General features: G+C 38.5%; 1 protein-coding gene across 1 annotated transcript in view; it reads left to right on the plus strand.

The window, feature by feature from the left end:
• The window catches only part of LOC104541782 (DENN domain-containing protein 1B-like), a gene marked incomplete at both ends in the record, with an annotated part of 83,633 nt that overhangs the window by 45,068 nt on the left and 16,418 nt on the right, over window positions 1-22,147 (plus strand). The window contains one exon of the mRNA XM_010185918.1: window positions 14,306-14,355. Within this exon, the coding sequence (XP_010184220.1) occupies window positions 14,306-14,355 (50 nt within the window). The remainder of the gene's footprint in view (window positions 1-14,305; window positions 14,356-22,147) is intronic.

The following is a 22,147-nucleotide window of genomic DNA, read 5'->3' on the forward strand; positions in this document are numbered from 1 at the left end:
GAAGAGTTAAAGAATAGCACAAATTTAATTAAAAAAAAAAAAGAAATCTCAAGCAGCAAGCTAAAGTCTGTTGTCTGGGTCGAAATAGTGCCTGGAAGCCAGTTGTGACGATTTTGTGTTCCTCTGTGCTCTCCTAAGAGAGCAGCAGGGACCCAGGAGGTACAAGACTGTTTACACTCTTTTCAAGGCTGCAGGCATGCTGTTAGGGGATCCATCGCACTGGCTTTCTGCATTTCATGGCTTTGTTCTTTTACTCTGATGAGGCATTAAATACATGTTTCAAATGTTTATGTTAACTAGATAGGTGCTTGCTTTGGTGCTTTTGTTTTTATCAGTACATCTTAAAAAGAGCTTTGGGATTTTGTTGCTTTTGCATTAGTAAGTCTGATTAGTATTTGGGTACGTATGTATGAGAAAGGAGGAACCAATCTAATCTTGTTTTTGAAAGTATTTTAGTCTAAATGTTACAAGTTATTGTTTAGTTTAAAGATATTTAAGAACTGAATCCGTGTTTAACTTTGAGGAAACAATTAACCCAGCTGAGATGATGGCAAATTTGTGCACTGCAAGTAAGCTTTAGTTCCTTGTGATATCCTGACACTTTGTGTCTGAAATGCATATTGTTTTTATTGAAGAATACTGTGTGTGTGTGTGAGGCAGCAATGCTGATAGATGATCTGCAGAAAAACATTCAGAGGTGTAGTTGTAGTTTCTGTCTGCACTGTTTGAACAGAAGAGATGTGTCCAGTCCTGATAAATATTCTGTGTAATAGCTGCCCACCTAGACAAGCTGGGAACACCCAGGATCACGGAGACCCTTACATCAGTTGTGATATAAATATGCCAAGATGCCTTCACAATTATTTTTATTTTATTTTTTTTTGGTTCATCCCAACAGACACAGAATAAATCTTTACTTTGAGACTTTTCTTTTTAAAAGCATAAAAGCCCAATACTGAAAACTTGAAACTTCCTTGAAGTTTTGAGGACAGGTGGCAACATCAAGTATGCTTGTTTTCAAGATTGTGGCAGTTTTGTTTTAGAGAGCTTTTAAGTTAAAAATGTTGAACTTGATCAGCATATGCTACTGGGTAGCCTCATCTCTACCAGCTCTTTTGTTATCTTGTTATTGTTACAGGTCTTAATGACAGTTGTAAGCCATAGTTCTGGATGCAGGGGTTAGTCTACCCTGGGGAGGAGAGGGAGAAACAGCAGTGTGGATTATGGAAATATGAATTGATCTAAAAAGGAGCTCTCTTGTAACAGAATGGGACTCAAAGAAAGACTGGGGAGAAGCTGGTGAAAAGACGATGGAATATGATGTGAAAATGATCATTTGAATGCTTTCCTTTTCATTCCCAGCTGCTGTGTTCTGGTGAAAAGGCATGCATTTGTATATCTTAAGGCTGGGTGAAAAAGGGCCAGATGAATGGAATTACTTGTTAGATATGTTTTCATTTTGAGTCAAATAAGTTATGTGCATTTTAATAGACTGTATGCATATGTTAGGCTTTTTTTTTTTTGGTATCATACAGCTGTGATATTGGGGGACTACATTTTGTAGAAGTGTTCTTTTCTCTGTTTGCTCAAATAAGTACAGTATTAATATTTGACTGTTTTTCACATAGTCTGTATCAGCCTATCGAAAATAACTGTTAGTGATTTGGCTTATTCCTGCAGCCTTCAGTGATGTGCCAAACCAAAGAAGAAAAAATAACTGATGGCTGAAACAGTGATGACAATTGTTTGGAACATCTTCCAGAAAGACTGCCAAATTGTCATGTGTGATGTCGTCGTTGTTTCACCTTAGCTGCCCTCAGAATATTCCAGTCTAATGTCACCTAATTCCTTATTCCATGCTATCTTATCCTTTCTCATCTACTTGCTTATTGCCACCCAGTTTAGACTTTAATATGTCACCTCTGTTTTACATTCAGCATTGCTCTTGTGTCTCAATCTTAGTCCTGCTCTTTGAGGAATATCCTAAGTGGCTCAGCCTCTTCTTATGTTTGGTACTGCATGTAATGTTCCTGATCCTGTATTTGGTTCTTGACTCTTGCTCTGCCTTTCTTGGTGATAGTTTTCTGCAGAACTGGAAGAGAATTTGAGGCACATTGGTTCATGGTTACTGCTACAAATGTTTGAAGTGTTGCTTCAAAGAATCCGTTTATATTTATTTAAATAAAATAACTTTCTTTCACTTCTGTTCAGAAGTGATCTAGGGTCAAATGTCATAATCCAAACATAATGAAATCAAGGAACCAGGGCACTCTAGAGCCAAAGAATGAGATTTGATGGGACTTAGATTAGGAGCTGGAGCGGCAGAGGACTTTGCCAGCAGCAAGACAAGGCAAGGGTGGTTAGTGGGCTGCAGCTGGAGATACTCCAGCAGCTTCAGGCAGGTGAGCAGGAAAGGGCATGCATGAATCTCTCAGAATATAATTATTTCTGGTAGTCATCACTTCTGTATAAGTTTTCAAGTCATTGTGAACTGCTTGGCTGGTGCAGACTCTATTTTCTTCTTCCCTAAGCAGAGGTGTCGAGTTTCTGATTTTAGTGTGAGTTGGTTTCTGTCTGCAATCATTAGTAAAAGTACAATCGGTTACAAAAGAGCCACATCTGAGAAATGACCCGTCTCTGAAGTTACAGTACATGCTTGTCTGTCCTTTGTCCTTCAGTAGGTACTGATGGCCACTGTTAAAGAAAGTGCACCGGGCCTGTGCAGGCCTAGTGCTCTTTAATTTTAGACTAAAATCAGGAAGACCTCTTTCAGTTTATCGAGACAGCCTGCTGTAGGAGCAGAATTTTTGTTAATTTTCAGTAAGTGTGGTGAATACTTGGGTTAGATTAGTGTCTTGCCTGAGCATGGACAGTTTCATTCTTCTGGATTGAAGTGAAGCAGCTGAAAATCTCCCCGCCTGTAGCTGCTTGTGCTGCCTGGCCTGCTAGTGGAAGCTGTCTCCTTCTTCTCTTAGCTGTTTAAAGTTGGCTTGTGCTTTATCAGAGGTCTAAGTTACGCTGATTGCCTTCCTTCTGAAGTGGCTGATGGGTGCTCATGTGCAGAAAGACCAACCTGAAATTGTTGCAGAGTAGTACAGCTCCCTGCTGTAGCAGGGACCCAGAAGGCCTGGACAGACTCAGCCATAGACAAAGTGAATGTATGTTGCCTATTTCGTTGGGAGAAAGTACATCTAATTTTATGTGCATTGCTTTGTATTTTTTGTGATAGTCATCTGTCTGCATCTGGTAACATAAAGGATATGTTAGGCCTTTAAAATTATGCTTGTTTGCTTGTTTTCCTCTGGTCTTGGAGTTGTTTCATCTCTCTTCCGTTTTTCAACACTGTTGATAATATCTGAATTTAGTACTGAAAAGCTATAACTACAAGTGATTTTTGCTGAACTATGTTAGGGTAAGGCTTAGAATTTGATATATGTTGCCTGTAAAAAAAGAAATAACTGTTTATTTCATAAAAATATCACAAATAAGTGTAATTATGAAATTATAAACCTAGCAGGTTCCTCAGAAGCTGATTTCCTTTCTTAGTTCCTTTTCCTTTGACTACAGATTCTTCTAGCTCAAGAAACTCAGCCCACACATGTAATTGGTTTCACTACCCTTTACAATGTAATGTGGTTCCCCGACTTCCCCTATGACTGACACAGCCGTGTGAGCTGGCACGTTCTCCTGTGCACGTAGAGGTGGATGAGCTGGGTCAAGGGTTTAGCTTTTGAACTGTCTCATCTTATTATCTGCATAAGTCACTCTCTAATACAGATATTTTCTTGGTGTGGCACCCAAGTTGTTCATTAACTTATGTGATACTTCCGTTATTAACTACTGCTAAGTTTCTGAGTTGCCAGTAAAATCAGGATCTCGTTGTGCCATGTGCTGTACAGTCATTTTACAAAAAAATAATTTCTGATTCTGGAAGAGCATCACTAGGGTGTTGCAAGACACAGTTTCACTCTCCAGCCTGAGCTGGCCAATTCTTGGATGTAAGCAATCCGCAGATCTGATGCTGACCTTTCTGTACGTCAGTACTGGGTATTCACTGGGCAGACCAATTGTTCAGTAGAAGCTTTCTAGGCAAGGAATGACATCCTACTACTCACAGACACTGTTTCAGGACTTGTCTTGTAGGTAATTAGTGCAGTACTTCTTTATACCTAAGAGTTAGTTCAGAAAAAAGAGCAATTTTGTATGTCATGCTCAGGCTGCTCTTCCCAATTTGCCTTTCCTAATTTTGTTGTAGTCGTTATAATGTTTACTTGCTTGCTTCTAATTCTGAAATATGCCCTGGTGAAAGTTAAGAAAGTGTAATCATTAGAAAACTGAGGGAATCAGAAAGTGTAAAGTGGTATTTCAAACAAGGTGGAGTTTTTTGTTTGTTTGTTTTTTACCTGCCAGCCTGTAAAAACCTGTTTTGTAGATAAATCCAGACTTTTTACTGGTGGCACTAAGAGGAAACATGAAAGAACTTCAGTAGTTGTCAAAAATGTTTGCTCCTTCTACATCCAAAAGTCTGGCAACCTCTAATCACCTGTATTGAAAGGACAATGTGTTGCCATGTGTGGGTAGAAACCATTATCTGATTTACAAAGTAAGTCCATTTAGCTGCTTTCTCCCTTCTGCCTCAGAAACAATCTTCTCCTTTTCTTGCCTCTGACCTTTCGTTCTGGTTTCCTGATTGCTGCATGTTGGGGGTCTTCTGCCTTGGCTACTTCCATCAAAATTGCAGTTGCTCCCCCTCCCCCATTTCTTTCTTTTATAATTAGTACTATGCATAGTTTGAAGTCTCTGAAATGTTAGAATTTATGGAGGAAAAAATATTTGGAATATATTTGGGACAAAATATGCTTGGAGTTGAAATGAATCTGACATGTATCAAGTGTCGTCAAGAGTAGAGTTTGAAATTGCATGACTTTTTTCAGTGTATTTTAATGGAAATGCAGCTATTTATTACTTGTAGTATACTTTTTATAGTTAATTTTACTTTAAAAGATTTCGTACTTTGATCATCTAGAAGAAAATCTTGCAAATAAGAGCCTTTTGACCTGGGTGTCAACTACGCTCTACTTGTCATATTCCTTGATAACACTGTTTTGCAGACATTTCTGAGACTGCAAAGTGATATATTTGAATAGGTAGAGTTGGGTATGTTGCAAATAGGCTCATTTCTGTCCTGAGCTATCAGAGTGTTCCAAGGTGGAATGAAAAAACTAACCGGTAAACCAAAAAGAACTAATTTTAGTATGTGCTTTACTTTATGGTGGGTTTTTTTTCACCACTGGAGAAGCAGCATCTGAACAGGATGTGCAGGAGTTTCTCAGTGTTGCTTCTAAAGATGCATTTTAGTTGGTGGTGTAACTAGTGGTAAGTCTTAAGATGTCTTGAGTGAAACAAATACTGCTGCCCTCTTAGCGCTGCAGAATGTCGTGGATTTTAACTTCGCCTTCAAAGATGTACATATTTGGGTTTTGAAAGTGGTGTCTGCCTTACCTCTAGTTTAAGACAATTTCTATGTGGAGTTTCCAGCTGATGTTAGAGATGCTGTCATTGAAAGTATATTTTAATAAAAAGTCAGGTTTTTCCTACTGCATGATGGTAGAAAATTGTGTGTCATACTCTGGTGTCTTTTTTTGTACAAAATGTAATGAACTTTCTTAAGGAAAATAAATACTACCTTAAAAGTTAAATATTGCTCACATAGTTATGTCAAGAGTAGAGATGGAAGAGCATATTTCCTGTTTTTCCCAGCTCTCTGATATTGTCTAGGGAATAGTGGTCTCCTTGGTGTAAGTCAGGGAAGTACGGGGAAACTATTTATTGGTGCATGGGATACAACTATATGCTTGCTAGAGCTGGGTGGTGAAGTGTTATTTCTCTTGTTTTTGTTTGCCTTGTCAGTAATGATTGAAACATTTCAATCTACACTTATTCTAGTGGGAACTTTCTTTGGGAAGAAGAGCATCATCATTTTTTCTTTTACTATGAATTCTAGGAAAGCTGGGTATGTTTTTAAGCAGGTAAATTAATCTATGTGGAACTTCACATTGTTTTAACTGTTCTGCTATTTGTAACTGGGCTTCTTATTTTAAAGTGAACTTTGTGCCCCTGTATGCTATGGTGGACACAACTGTGGCTGAAATATGCTTTGTTTTTAATTGGTTACATGATGAGATTCAGGAACAATTGGGCAAATAGACACTCCAACATTTTATAAATTAGTAAAAATCTCTGAATTTTTAAATTTACTCTGTAGTTGTTTAGGAAGCCTTATTCTTCAGTCTTGCAGCATAGTGAGATTAACAATGCCTTTTACTCAGGGTTAGAGTAGTACGTTTGATCTTTCCTCCTTTTAAGGTACCTGTGAAGGATGCTCTAAAAGCAGTCAAGTCTTGCATGTACTGTCAGGGACGCCAACCATAGTCTGCTGTACAGGGCAAGAGCATCCTGTAGTGCACCTGCAGTCAAAGTGTACCACACCCTGGTCATATCCCTGTTCCAGTCATTAATTTTCTTTCATTTATTTTTGTCTGTATTTATGTATTTGTCTGTATTTTTATTTATTGTTAGTTCTAAGGGATGTTGCAGCAATCATCTTATAAGTTCAGCAGATACAGCTGACCTTCAGGTCTCCACTGCCACCTCTTTGATAGATCCTTGTTTATGTGATTTTGCTTCTCTAGGATCTCAAGATCGAGTTGTCTAGAGTCTTTCTGTGCTGCTACCTCATCTGTTTTCATCATTTAACTGTGTTCCTATTGCTCTGTAGAGCACAAGGCAGCTAGACTAAGCTACCAGAAATCATCAGCTGCCTGTCTAGCAGGAGCATGTAGATGAATCAACCTTTTCTTCCTTCCATCCTTCCTAGAGGTGTGTAACTGAGAGGTGGCCAAGTGGAGAAGAGATAGGGAGCAGGAACAAGAGAAACTAACTCTGGTTGGAATTTTGTAAGTGACAATTGTAGGAATGTACACATAGCTCAGCTTAGTGGAGGTTTAATCTTCCTTGAATCCGTTACTGACAACTTCGGCTACATGGTCCAGAATAACCTTACTCTTTATATGTTTGTCAGGGATGTGTGAGCTCTTATGTGTCAGCTGTATAGGAACAGAATTAGATGTTGGAAAACACGGCACTATCCACAGCAGAAAGCCAACCGCATCCTGGGCTGAAGTGTGGCCAGCAGGGTGAGAGAGGCGATTCTGCTCCTCTACTCTGCTTTCATGAGACTCCACCTGCAGTACTGCATCCAGGTCTGGGGCCTCCAACATAAGAAGGACATCGAGCTGTTGGAACAGGTCCAGAGGAAGGCCATGATGATGATCAGGGGGCTGGAGCACCTGCCCTATGAGGACCGACTGAGATAGTTGGGGCTTTTCAGCCTGAAGAGGAGAAGGCTCCGGGGGGACCTTATTGCAGCCTTCCAGTTCCTGAAGGGGTCCTACAGGAAAGCTGGGGAGGGATTTTTTACAAGGGTGGATAATGAAAGACGAGGGGGAATGGTTTTAAACTGGAAGAGGGTAGATTAAGACTAGATACTAGAAAGAAATTCTTTACTGTGAGGATGGTGAGACACTGGCACAGGTTGCCCAGGGAAGCTGTGGATGCCCCTTCCCTGGCAGTGTTCAAGGCCAGGTTGGATGGGGCTTTGAGCAGCCTGGTCTGGTGGATGGTGTTCCTGCCCATGGCAGGGGGTTGGACTGGATGATCTTTAAGGTCCCCTCCAACCCAAATCATTCTATGATTCTATGAACTTACTCTGAAACTCGTGAGGTGAAAACAGCAGGTCTATTTTGAGGGAGCTGTGATTGCACAAATTTTCTTTTATATCTTCTGGTAATAGAAGTTTTGCAACAGATAAAGCTTAGAGGGCACATCTACAGGTCTGGGTTTTGCCATCCACACAGCACTGCGACTCCTGTGTCACGCAGTTGTTACCTCCGCTGTTTTACATCATGACTGCATTTGTTGTGTGGTGCTACATTGCAAGTGAAATGGTGTTATGAGGATATGACTTTTGTGGGGCTACCTCATAAATATGACTAGCAAGCCAATTAGTAATTGCTATTACATATTAATATTTCTGTGAAACAGTTTCAGAGAATTCTTCATAGTTTGCCTTTAGACCTAGAGGAAAGTTTGAAATATCTGAAGGCAAAAATGCAGAGAGGTAACTACTGATTGTGTTTCTTCCCAGTGCACAAAGTGGGACTCCTTGCCAAGTCTGGAATACTTTTGTGTTTCAAATGATTTATAAAGGTTGGAGAAAGGTGTTGCTTGTGTTGCAGAGGGCTTGTTACAATCACGTATTTGTGCACTTCTGCTTTCCAGTCTTTTCTTCACATGTAGCCTTGAACTCCTGAAAATTCTAAATTATATGTACACTTTATTTAACAAATATGGAGATGGTAGCTAACTTAAAAATGGAGTATTCTGACTTTTTTAAAAAAGGCTTAAAATAGTTTAAAAACCCCCGTGTAATTTAGTGGGTCATTCTTGCAACAATGAAGTTCTGTAACACTAGGGTACATTTTTATTTATGTATTTATTTCCTCAAGAAGATAAGATTTCTTAAAAATTTCTTTAAATTTCTAATTTCTTAAATAAGAGACGCTTTGCATCTCCACCCTAAACCATTTACATTTAATTTCTGTGTTCTTCTTTGCTTTAAGTGTTCAGAAAGCAGCTGATAATCACTGACTGATGCACTTTGGAGAGAGGCACATAGAGGTTAAAAATAGCTATGGAGGCCTGATAATGACTTCCATACTTGAGACCTTTGGATTTCTGTGAATGTAGTCAAAGATTAAAATTTTTTGTTATTCAAACCATTTGGGCCTTCCTTTATTGTAGCTACAGTTTTCTGATGAAATTTTTAGCAGAGGTAGGAGCTAAGTCTTTGAAATATAGCTGCTGCTGCTGGCTTTGCATGGGTCCCTGCTGTGGGTGTGCACGGCTTCAGAGGAGGGAAAAGGAAAAGTCAGTGGCGAGGACAGAGCTTGCCTTTTCATCGGCTATTTTATGTGGCAGCATTAGAATTTCACCTTCCTTGAGCCATAATGATGAAGGGCTCAGCGCTGCAAGATGCTAAGCAGCCTGGCTTTGATTTAAGAATGAACCTAAATCTGTGCTTAACATTAAGCATTTAATATTTCTCACTGAAGTCACTGGTTTAAGTGAGAAATACCTGTCATGACAGTCTTAAATCTCAAGTACATCTCTTGCTTATATGTTTGGCCTGGCACAGGGTGACTGAATACTATGGAAAGGAATGGAGAAATAGAGTCCCCTTTGAGGAAAGATCTGAGAGCAAGTAGGGTGAAGAGTGAAGAGTAGAGGACATTGGAGTTGGAGATTTGCATAGGGAAAACTGGTAAGAGGAACCAAGAGAGAGACCTTCAGTCAGGTGTTTCAAGAGAAGACATTTAAAGAGAAGTTAGTAAGGAGAGGAAGTTCTAGCAGGAAGAAAATGAGAGTTTTGAAGGACAATTAGATGAAATACTGAAATAGAATAGCAAGTAGCTTTTGTGAGCAAGGAGAAAAAATGGAGACTGTTTAATAAAGTAGATATGACAAAGATAAAAGACTGAGAAAATAAGAGGATTTCCTCTTTCAGTGAAAAGGAGCAGGGGCAAAGGACTTCAGAAAAATAAGATAAATAAGAAAGACAAAAGCTAGAAAAATACTGTTACTGAGAAAAAAACAGTTGAAGAAGTAAGGATAACCGGGGGCAGGAAGCACTAAAGCATTTTGTAACTAAGTGGATGACTATTTGTGCTCCTATAATTGATATTTCTTTGGCTGATTTCTGCCTCAAAACAGAATAAAGGGATAAGGATAGATAGGTAGTTATTTGAGTGCTAGTTTATGTGAATGATTTTGGTAACCTGGTCTGGATTATGTAATTAAATTATTAAAATTATCTTGGTTACTGTGTATTTTACTTAGGCCATTTCTTCTCTGGGTATCCTGATATGTCTTTGCAATAGACACGGTGTGACCATGTCTCAGTGTGAGGCTGTTCCCTGTCTTCTCCAGAAATGCTCTTTCTCTTGTCTAGAATGAAACTGGAGGAGAACCCACCTGCTTGCTTCAGGAACAGTCTTACACTGTGGGGATAAACACACAAATAGTTGAAAGGTAGCAGGACTCTATTTTAAATAGCAGTATAAAACCTGCTATTTATGAAGTGATTCCACATTTTGGATACCTTAAAATATTCCTATCAGATTTTTCAACCCTTTCACAGGTGCATGCTTGGAAAAAATCAGGTTCCCTCTCCACTTGAATGTAAACTGCAGAATATGTTATAACTAGAAAAAAATGCTGGGATTAATAGTTCCCACATATTTCTAACCTCAGAAATTAATCAGGTTAAGCTTCAGTACTTATTTACTTCAGTAGTGTACTATCAAGTGATGAACTTTAAATTTCTGTCAATTTATCAAGTCATCAGGCTTCATCTACATAGAAAAAGTTAACCGGTTGAAATGCCTGCGTTAAAATGAAAAACCCACTCATGCTTGTGTAGGAAGACATTAACAAGCCTTTTCTTTAATATTTATCAAATATGGTGCGATGTTCCCGTAGAAGCAGCTCCTGTACCTTCTTTTCGCTGTAGTGAGATCCCATTGTGTCTTGTTCAAGTGGAAAAAGAAATTAATATCCTCCCAAATCGCTCTGCTCTACAATGTGTACTGAACAGCCATGCAGGTTTCATATGCTTGTATCAATTTTTTTTAAAAAATCCTATCTTTTTTACTTAGTAAGGAGTATGGTGTATATCTTGAATCTAACCAGAATGACTGATGAGCAATTTTGCTTAATGGCTGACACTGAGTTATCTGGAGCTTTTTTCCAGAAAATGAGCGTATGTGAGTCCAGAAGCATCTTCTGCCACCTTTTACATTGCTTTATAAAATGATGATACACAGGATTAGCTGTATGGCTATCAAAATGAGCAAGGAACTCTAAATAATTCTTAGTTTTAGGCTTCTGTAATACCATCTCAATGTAAAGCCAGTGAGCATGACCTGAGGCTGGAGCTGTGTAGTGCAGTTGATGAAAGTGAATTAATAAAACCACTGGACCATGAGCCCGTGAGAGTCCAAGTTTCTGCTGCTGTGCTACAGGCATAAAGGAAATATTTTCTTAAATACCATTTCCATTTTTGCTTAAGCTTTTTGTGAGGGAAGCAGCATGCTGTAGTTCACATGATACTAATTTTATGATTTTCTTCTTTCTCTTGGAGCTTATATAAGGAGTGAGATAGTTATCCTTTAACTTAGCAATTAAACTCCATTGTGTATGCAACTGTACATGTTTAGTCAGTGTTTGAAAGCAAATATAAAAATATTTTATTTGGGTTTTTTTTATATCTTTATTATCCTTTTCCCCTTGTATATAATTTCTTTCCTTTATGACACAGTGACCATTTATGAGAGCACTAATACTGTGAGAACCAGAGAAGGAAATAGTCATGGGACACACAAATCAAGGGTGTTTTGTACAACCTTTAGTCTTCAGAAATAAATGCGTACTTTTATGAAGCAATAAAAATAAAAGACAGTAAATATGTTATTCTTTTTCTTTGAGTGTGTATGTTGACTCAAGAGGATGTCCTGTCTGAGTTATGGATCCTTGAATGATGACCCATTACGAGACAGAGCTCAAATTTTGTTCTATAGAGAGGTTACTGAAAGTATCAGCTGAAACTGTAACTGTACACAAATAGAGACTGCGTATGTGAATGTGCATGTACTGTCATTTGCATTTTAAATTTGTCTAGGAACATCTTGGGGGCATCTTGTTTTCTTCATTTAAAAAATCTGGATAGCACCTGTAATTAAAGGAGAAAACGGAGCCCTGGAAGCTAGGTAGGACTTCCATCTATTGATCTGTGTAAACCCAGCTTATGCTGTCAGGGGAGCAGCAGTCAACTGCTGAGCTGCTTTGTCACTGACATAAGCTGAGAGAGGATTTTTATTTTTTTTATGTCTATACTGTTTATACACCAGTCTATAGACCTGCTGGCTGGTTGAATTTTAAAGAGTGCGGAGGTTTAAAGACTTGTCCCCTGAGGGATGCTCCTGCCAGTTGGGAAGCGAGCTGAGGCTGCTCTGCAGAAGTTGTGCACACGTGTGCTGGCCGGGGGGGCGCAGGCAGGGCTGGGAGAAGCGCTGGCCTGCAGCTCAGCCTGCAACATGCTGCAAAACAGACCCATAATTTTCAGGTTGTTTAGTCAAAATATTGAGCTCATACCTTTGGTTTTTTTGGTTTTGTTTTCTTTTTCTTGCGTGATAATTTATTCTGAGAGACTACAATGGGGAACATAAATGAATACATTTCCATACCCGGGTCTGAGTCAGTGCTAAGCTCACCAGGCAGCAATTAAAATCCTTGGTAGTAAGGAGAAAATGACTTCCTATAGTGCAAGAATAGGTGCAGATTTGGAAAGAGAATTTAAATAAAGTATAAAATACTATTTCCTTGGAATGGAAAAAACAAACTCTATGAGCCTGAAGTAAGAGACTATTGGGAAATGTTTAGGAAATTTTAGTTAAAAGTTTTGATTATCCTGTTCTGCTTGCTTTCTTTTCTTAGAGTTTATTATGACTACTATCAGCATCTTGTATGCTTGTTTCCTACAGAAATGAACATGTTTACCTACTCTGTTTGCATTTTGCCCATCACGCTTCCACAGTGGCCACTTGCAGCAGTCAGAATGGTGCTTGAGCAGTTTCTTTTGGAGAATTTATTATGTACTGCTATTGTTCATAATTAAGTTAATAACCTTTCTCAAAACAACAGTATGTGGTTTCATATTCTCCTTTATCTGTGCTGACAAAGTAAAAATTCCAAAGATTTTGTGAACTCTCTTATGTGACTTAGAAATTCTAGAAAAGTTGATTTTTTTTCCCTTTTGCGCTGTATGATGATTTACTGGGGCACAGCATATACCTTTAAAATGTTGCAACTAATGTATGCATATTGTATTCAGAGGCATCTTTTTCCTGAACTGGTTGTCCCTTGCTGATTAACTTGCATGGGTTCTTCATGTTTTACACTATCCACTGAGCAAGGCAAATGTTTGAAGTAAATAGTCATTGTGCTGTGTAGGAATTTAAAGACATAATTTCCCCTAATGGGAGTTGACTGTTCAACATACAGTAAACAGAGAGTTCAGGATGGAGAGTGCTAACATCTTAAATCAAGTTCTTAAACCCCCATGTGCAGCTCTGGAAATTTGCAATCAATGTGCATTTTTCTGAAACTATGCACCTTGTGTGATACTGGTGTATGCAGCAGCATCTCCTGTGCTGCTCTGCCACAAAGGGGAATTCTCTAGCTTTGCTGAACAACTGTGTTGATGTCGACTGCCTCTTCTTAGCTGAAGCATTTCACCAAGGGTTTGTTTTCCCATTTGGGATCAAGGAAATAAAACCTGTTTTTCTGGGATCTTGTAAGGTCATTGTTTAGTATTTGCTGCTAACTGATCTGGTAATTCACTTTAAAAAAAAAGAAGTTGAGTAGTTAGAGAGCATTTTTATATTTTAATTAACACATTTTATTTGCCACTAAACAGCTTCTTAAATAAAATTCTGCAAGAAAGAGTGACATTATCCTTTCATATTATAGTACAAATGTAGATCCGGTGCATTTCCCACCCCCCTGCTTCCCTTTATTAGTAGAGAGGCTTGCTTGTGAAACCCAAAGGGTTAATCGTATAAATTTCTCCTTTGGACCAGCAGACGATTTCCATCATTTTCAGCATTTGACTATGGAACATGTATAGAGTTGTTATACCTCTCTGTAATTCATTCTGCTGCCAACTTCATTCCCTTTTCTCTGCCTGCATTTTAATTGAAACAACATTTGTATTTTTGAGCCAGGATCTGTCAGAAGTCCCTGTGGCTAGTCTGTGGTACAAGTAGCAGCAGACGTGGCTTACCCATATGGTGTGGTGCTTCTTGTAAAATCCATATGGCCTTGTTGAAGGGAATCCCAGCGGGGATGTGAAGGGTGTTAATACCCTTCAGGCCAGGCCTTTCCCTCCTGGGGCTTCTATGGCATTGTCTTTGCAATCTGCCAAAGCACAAATGTAATTCCTTTTTAATAATCAATTATTTCAGTCCAGGAACGTGTGCTGTATTTTTTGCAATCACATCTTCCTTGAATTTATTATTTGTTATGAGTATTTTTTGATTATTTTTTTTAAAGCAAGCTGTAGAGCAGTTACTAACAAATACAGATAAAAACCTTTTCAATATCTTATTTCTTTTACTTGTATTTACAGGAAGTACTGAACAGCGTTCCAAAGTTCTGCTTTCCTTTTGACGTTGAAAGGTATGTTATCATTTATTTAAAAATATTTCATAGGAAGTGATATTTAGTATAATTGCAAGGAAACTTATAAAGAAAAGGAAAACATGGTGTCCTCTCTCAACTGACACCTGCAAATGAGAACATGTCCTTTGTGTTCAAGTAAGTATGAAATCACTAGGAGGAAATTATCACAGCAAAATGCAAGCTTTACTGAATTTTAGGGATATCTCTTTCAAGATAGAGCTATGTTCTGGCTCCCAGTTTTGTCCATTATAATTGTAAACACCATCTGTGTTAATATAAGGATATAACATAGTTTTCTTCAAATGGCAAGCATCATAAAAAATGTTATGGTGTACCAGGATCTAAAAACTCACCAAGCAGTACTGAAACCATGTTGTCTGAGTTCAAAGAAATTAAGACTTTAATTGCATGAAAGTAACTGAATATGCAATTGATTTTTCTCAGAGAAGAATCAGCGCCATTATTTAGAATTAATTAGCTCTTACCTTTCTGGTTTCAGTTATAGTGTGACTTCCATGTAAAGCTGCCAGTCATTTAAATTGTTCATATAAAACATTTCTATTAATTAAAATATTTATTTAGGCTTGTTGAAATGATTAATGGTAATTAATTTAATCAATTGTACTCTCTTAGTTTGGAAAACTCATATTGTCCAAATCAGCAAAGATTGAATTAGAAGCTTGATTTGCATAATTAATAAAAGATACACCCAGGTAGCGTGTAGGCTGAGCTGGTTTCAGAGCAACATTGGCATCAGTTGTACATGGAGACTCGAAGATGAGAAGCATCTTATCAGATGCAAGAAGCTACTATCTGTGGAGTAAAAGATGGTGTGTGTATAGTGGAAAGAAGAGAGGCTTCGCAGAAAAACACACTGGAAAAATGAGGATCTTCATAAACACAACTTCTCTGAAGTAAACTAGGTTCATTTAGTCTTTTATAGATGAATTTAATTAAGTTGTTTGGGTTTTGAAGCTGACTGTCCTTTAAGCTGTTTTAATGAATTAACTAATATGGTTGTCAATGTTGGCTTTAAAGCATTAAAGTCTTTAATGTGCTTAAGATATGTACAAAATTCCATTTAAAATTGGTAATGAAGATGAATAATAGAAAAAAAATTGAGGATAACAGGAAAAGGTGAGGTTCTGTTGCTGCCATCCAGTGGCAAGAAGATCATCAGTGGCAGCAAATAATTATTTTCAAATAACTCATCTTGTGTTAACTGTTTCTGTTGAATCATTCAGAAGACACTTTGTATGAGATGGATAAGCTTAATCAATAAACTGTGGGAATACATGAATTTATAGCATAGCTCGGCATGTATTTTAGCTGAGTATTTGAAGTGGAAAAAAAAGAAGTAGTTATAGGCTGTTTGTTGTTTCTGTTAATACTCTCCTGTGCCCCCTCCCAGATGTGTTTTGTAACTGTTGGTCTCATACTCAGCTGTAAAGCAGTGGTCTCAAAGGTGTAAAATTTCTACTAATTTCATAAAAATTGGCAGGTGGACAGAGGAAGGAGTCGTTCCTGGAAGCTGAGATAGACTGTGGAGAGGAACAAAACTAACGTGTTCAGTCTGGCCTGCTGACTGCTCAGGCAGTACCGCAGTATCTTTAAAATCAGTCAGTGCACTTGCAGCTTCTTGTGTAGCTAGGAGCTGAGTTTTAGGGGATTTTTGGGAGACCAAAAGGCAACAAGGCATCATGAGTGTATAAAAGAGTAGAGACAAGGAGGAGAGGCAGAGCTATTGTGGGAACAAGGACAGAAATACTGGAAGCTCATTGGAGAAAGTAGGTGGCGCTTTACTGGCAAACTGTTTGTGTGAACAACTTGCTGTGTGGTGTATTTACCTTGTACTACTCGGTTCAGGCATTTTCTATAGTGTGTATATACATTAACACTTTTTCTTAAAACTCGTTGTCTCCCACTTTCTCAGTTTTATTTTTTGTTTTAAAATTTGCACTGATAAAGAAAAAGATTGAGAACACTGCTGTAGCTCCATTTTACACGGCTTTCTTTCCAATGGACTTTTAAGATATGACAAGCATTTTAGTTTTTGTCTACCCATAAATGTGCTTTTCACTTGTCTGGTGAATACATATATATATATATGTGCATATAAAATTTTAAATTATTTTATTTTTGTATAGAGGATCATGATAGACCATATACCTAGTACCCCGAAGTATTTTACACATAGTTTCAATGACAATTTCTGTATGGAAAGCTTTGATTGAAGTGAAATACAAACTATCTGTTTCATTGATTGAACATACTGTATTTTAGAGAGCATAGTTTCTCAACTTGTATTGTGTGTACTGTACATATATAAACCACTTCAAGCAGTATCTAATCCTAGTAAGAGCTAGAAATTACCAAGGCAAAAGTGGTAACTTCCACTGATGCTGCTGATAAAGATACCTAGATCAAAATATGTGAGACTCTCCCATAGATTGCTTCTTGGTTCCTAATATACAGCAGAGTTAGAGGGAATGGAGTGTCTTTTCTGTTAACTAGTTAAAGTAAACTCATTATAGTAGGAAATCTGTGTTCTTCAAATTATGGAAATAGGAAAGTTAAAGCACCATTAAAGCACAGTGCTTATATCTTTGTCACCTATTTTCTTCTGACTCACCTGTATTAGTGAATGAATTGAAAAGTGAATGGAATGAGAATGTAATTGATTTTGGTTTACTCACTATGTTACATTGATAAAAGACAGAGATCCAGGTGTAGTTCTTACTATTTGATGCTGCTTATGTCATTTCATGAGACATATTTACTTTGCCTTCTATGCAGATGTTACAAATAATTGTACACTAGTCGTTCTAATAATCAAAAGTACTTTGAATGGTGTTTAAAAACCTAGAGGTAACTCCCATTAAATTTGAACTGAAAGTTAAGCCAAGAAAGGCACAATGGTGTAATGTTATGACCAGGACTTAAACTTTGAGTCTTATATATAATTTTTTATTGAAAGCAAGCACAGATTTTCATTACTGCTGGTTATGGCTTACATTTTGTTTTGAAGGGGTTAAGAAATGGATTGCATCATAGAAGTTCTTAAGCTTTTGTTTCAAGAATCTATGGGTTTTTTTGTAAATAAATTATTTTAGGCTTAAGTGGCACAATAATGTAACATTCTAACAGTTTGCTTGAAGATATTTACGGATAAGTTCCCTTTACTCTGCTACAGATTTCCTTTCTGTTTCTTTTCATACAGAATAGGAACATTTGAGAATTCAGAGATTTTCATTTCCTTCAACATTTGCTAAACTAATATTAACATGCCAGAAAAAGCACTTTGTCCTCTCTCTTGTTCCTTGAATCCTTTATGCAAATTCCGCATGGTTTTCTTCACTTTTCTTACTCCAGTGGTCTTCTGTATTTTCGCTCTCAATCCAGAACTCAGGTATAACTTTGCAGAGAGCCCACACCTTGATCTCTACATCCATCAGTTATTTAGTTGGGTGATGACTAGTGAGCATGCAACTTCTTCTCCTCTTGTTCCTTTTGGACACATTTCAAATTCAGTCCTAAGTTGCTCTACAACCCCTCAATTCTATCTGTGCTTAGAATCTCTCTCATTTTCTGGACTGTAAATACTTTTCCCTCTCTCCTTCCATTCTTCTTTCCCATTTCAGCGTTCATTTGTTCTGCTGAATGTGTGCCTTTTTAGCGAAGACACTTTGGAAACCGCCTGTAGGATCAACATGGAGACAGTGATGTGTACCTCATTCCTACTGCGCTTTCCCAATTGCATGGGAAGAGCTGTAGTTTGTAGTGTAAGAAATTACTCTAATGCTGATACTGTAGAAGATTCTCATTAGCAGTAGAATATTGTTCAAGCATGGGAATTACTGTGCATGTTATTCAACTAATCTATCAGAGTCAATGAGTCATGATGGTAGGAGTGACATTGCTGTCACTCTCCTATTGCTGACTAATACTGTTTCTGTTGGTATTTCTGGCAAAGTCTGTGTGCAGAAGCACAGCTGTGATCAAGGCAAATGCAAAGCAATGGCTGTAGAGATCGTTTGATTTACAGATCTCATGATAGGCAATTACAATTGATTCTGCCCCTCTACTCTGCTCTGGTGAGACCTCACCTGGAGTACTGCATCCAGCTCTGGAGTTCCCAACAGAAAAGGGACATCGAAGTGCTGGAGCAGGTCCAGAGGAGGGCCACAAAGATGACCAAAGAGCTAGAGCACCTCTCTTTCAAAGACAGGCTGAGAGAGTTGGGGTTGTTCAGCCTAGAGAAGAGAAGACTCTGGAGGGAACTTACTGCAGCCTTCCAATACCTGAAAGGTGCCTGTAAGAAATCTGGGGAAGAGCTGTTCACTAGGGCATGTAGAGATAGGACGAGGGGTAATGGTTTTAAACTAGAAAAGGGTAGATTTAGGTTTGATAGTAGGAAAAAGTTTTTCAATACGAGGGTGGTAGATTGTAGATCACTGAAACAGGTTTCCCAGAGAGGTGGTGGAAGCCCCATCCCTGGAGATATTCAGGGTCAGGCTTGATGGGGCTCTGAGCAACCTGATCTGGTAACATCGTCCCTGCTTACTACAGGGGGGTTGGACTGGATGAACTTTAAAGGTGCCTTCCAACCCAATACATTTTATGATTCAATAATTCTGTAAGATATCTTACACAATAATCTTTGCCTTCAGAGTAAATAGTTGAGAATGAGAAGTAAATAATTGAGAATGTATTTCAGACTGTGCAGATGAGGATAAATTAGCTATAGCATTTCCTGTATTCCAGTCGGTTTTCAAGATGAGTTGTAAACCCAAAAATGAAGTAGTAGTTTCATACAGTTGGGTTCTTTCCATCCTTTATCTCATTGTATTATGATATATGTGTTTGTAATATAGAAATGTTATGTTTGAGTCAGATGTATTTGTAAGGGCAGATTGCAGCATGAACTCTGCTCCGTGCAAGAAGGTAACTATTGGTTTTGAACGTAGTGTCTCCGTTTAAGGGTCAGAGAGAGAAAGAGCAGGATTTTCTCTCTATTGCCCCTACCCCTCCCAGGGGGAGGATTAAGAGAAGGGAATAGAGAGAGGATAATAATAATAATAAAAAAAATTGCTCCACACAAGGTTGGAAGTTAAGACTGTAACAAGTTTAATGAAAACAACAGGGGAAAGGAAAAGGGAATTAATAAGGGACAAAGGATAATTATATACAAAACCTGATCCCAGTAGTCCCGAGTGGCCACTGCGACTGCTGTGACTTGTCACCAGGGACCTCAGTGGTGCCGGGGAGCAGATGGTGGTGGATGCTGCTGAGCACGTGGAGGTATCCCCAGCCGCCCAGAGATGCGACAGGAAGCAGCCCAGGAAACCAGGAAAAGCCCGCGAAAAACCTCAGTTTTTTATAGACTGTGGCCGGAAAGGGGAGGAAACAGTACTGATCTCTGACCCTCCAGGGTCCTACAGACACCACCTGTCCTTCCCTTTCAGGCTGGTAACCCTTAAACCATAACACGTGGGTTGTTTGGTTCCCATGTGTGTGCAGAAGTGAATCTGTCTGGGAGGAAACCTGGGCACACTGAGGGAGCTGCTACATGCCCCAGTGGGCCAGGTAAAGTAGCCAGGGCCCCTGGACAGAGCAGGTTTGTGTTGCGACTTACATACACCCACTGAGGCTCTTTACTAACTCGTTGTGGTTTCTTTTAGTGTTTCTGTTGTTTTGAAAAGATAACCCCAAATATAAACTAACTATGCTTTTTATTTGTGGGAATTTCCTTATTTGGTGACAGCTTTGAACAGTGTCGTATCTCCTGTGGTTTTCTTCCTGTTCCTTTTCTTTCTGATATGTAAGGGGCTGGGGTTTCTGGGAAGCAGAGTTCAAGTCAGATGACTCGACTGGAGCAGAGGAGCCCTCCACACAAGGAGCCTGAGCTGTGGATTCATGGATTGTGGAGTGGACTTGGAAGTAGAGAAAATAGGCCTCGAAACTTAGATTTGGGGATAGCAATAAGTTGAGGGGGATGGCCCATTGTAGAGTTACCTAGTCTCTTCATCAGCTTGTACCATTACCTTAAAATCTGTTTTTGAATTCCTGCTTGAAATGGTTTCTAATCTATTCTCTGATCTGGGGAGAACTAGTGTGAATGTCTGGCGTTTGCTTTTCACCATCAGATTAGGAAATGGAAAACGTTTGAAATTTTCAGGTTTTAGGTAGCAGCCACTAAAGCTTTAATTAGAACTGTATACTTTAGTTACATTGGTCAAGGACGTGTATGTGACACCTTGTAATTAATGATACCAGTAACTTGATTCTCTTTTAAAAATAAATCATCAAAATCTGTATTTCCATACATAAGGCTGTAATTTTTTGAAACTCACTGAAAAAATGAACTTTCAGAAAAATCTCTCAGAAATTCAAAACGCTTTAAAATTTCCTAAAATTGGAAGAAGAAATAATTTCAAACATCTGTGTCCTAACCAGGTTAATTTGGAAGAGCAGTTCTTATTGAGGACAAAGGATAAATGTAAAGATGAGACACGCCGTTTTTCTTTCGAAGAAGAGATTTAATTTCAGCCTTAATCGGCTCTCTCAGGGTGGCTTTAAAATGAGGCCTGAAAAAAAGCTGTAGTAAACAAAGTCTAAAATCACTCTTTGCCTACTCCGCAGGTACCAAAGAGCTTTTTCTGTGTTGTGTGCATATGTACTTAGAAAATTTAAAAAACTGCATTTATTCCTATAATGAACTGTAAGAACCTTGAAATAGCCCCGTGTAATCTGCAGGGTTAATAAGTATTTACACATGTTATTTTCTATTAGTGATTAATTGTTAAATTAAGATTAAATGTAGGCATGCAGGACAGGAGTTGAAAATAAGCCAAAAGCAAGGCAGAGGAATGCGTGAGGAGGTTAGTGATGCTTGGAACGGTTTGTCCCTGCTCTCCCTGTACAGGCAAGTAGATCACACTCTTGTCAGATAGCCAACCAGACCAATGATTTGCAGAAGATTTTTGAAGTTTGGCCAGTTGATCCTGTGCTCTGATAGAAAGTCTAGGTAACATTTTGTATAGGGAATTCGGGTACGTAATAACTGCATTTTAGCCGTGTTGATCTCCCCATTAAGGAATACCTGAGAGGTGCCATTGCTGTGGCTCAATAGCAGAGCCAGGAGCTACTCCCTGCCTCTGAAAGTGAGACTAGATGTGCTGCAGTGAAACAGAGACACGAGCCCCAGGTTACGTGCCAACATTTGTCTACATGATGTTTCATGTAATATACATGTTAAAACTGTAGAGCTAGCACTTTCTAAATGTTTTATGTGACTGGTTTATACATAATGGTTATCTATCATCATACAGAAATCCCCAATCATCATTTGTTTCTGGAAGGCTTACGTATAGGCAGTTTTAGTTCTTCTGAAGAGGAGTAAAAAATCAAGCATCCTTGCTGGCTCTAGATCTTAAGTGGAGTTTTCAAATTAGAAGCCTAGAATTAATTCAGTATTTTAAACTCTGGTCAGAAAACATGGTCCATATGGATAGTCACTGGCTTCTGTCAGCTGTTCCTTTGAAGCAAGTGGGACCGAATGCAAACTTTTGGGTTCTTTATGGAGATTCAGTTTTAGCCTTGGAGATTTTCTTAATATGAAAATCTGTAACATGCTGCTTACGTCTCCTTCTAAACTCTGTGGGAAGCAGTTTTCAAGCTGGACAACTTTTACACTGACTGTTGAAACGTGGAGTTATCTCTCTTAATGAAGCAAAGGGAAGATGTTGAGTTGGAGGTGGTGAGATGGCATTGGAATTGTTGCCTGCTG

This window comes from Mesitornis unicolor, unplaced genomic scaffold, assembly GCF_000695765.1.
Source record: "Mesitornis unicolor isolate BGI_N332 unplaced genomic scaffold, ASM69576v1 scaffold13576, whole genome shotgun sequence".
Lineage (NCBI taxonomy): Eukaryota > Metazoa > Chordata > Aves > Mesitornithiformes > Mesitornithidae > Mesitornis > Mesitornis unicolor.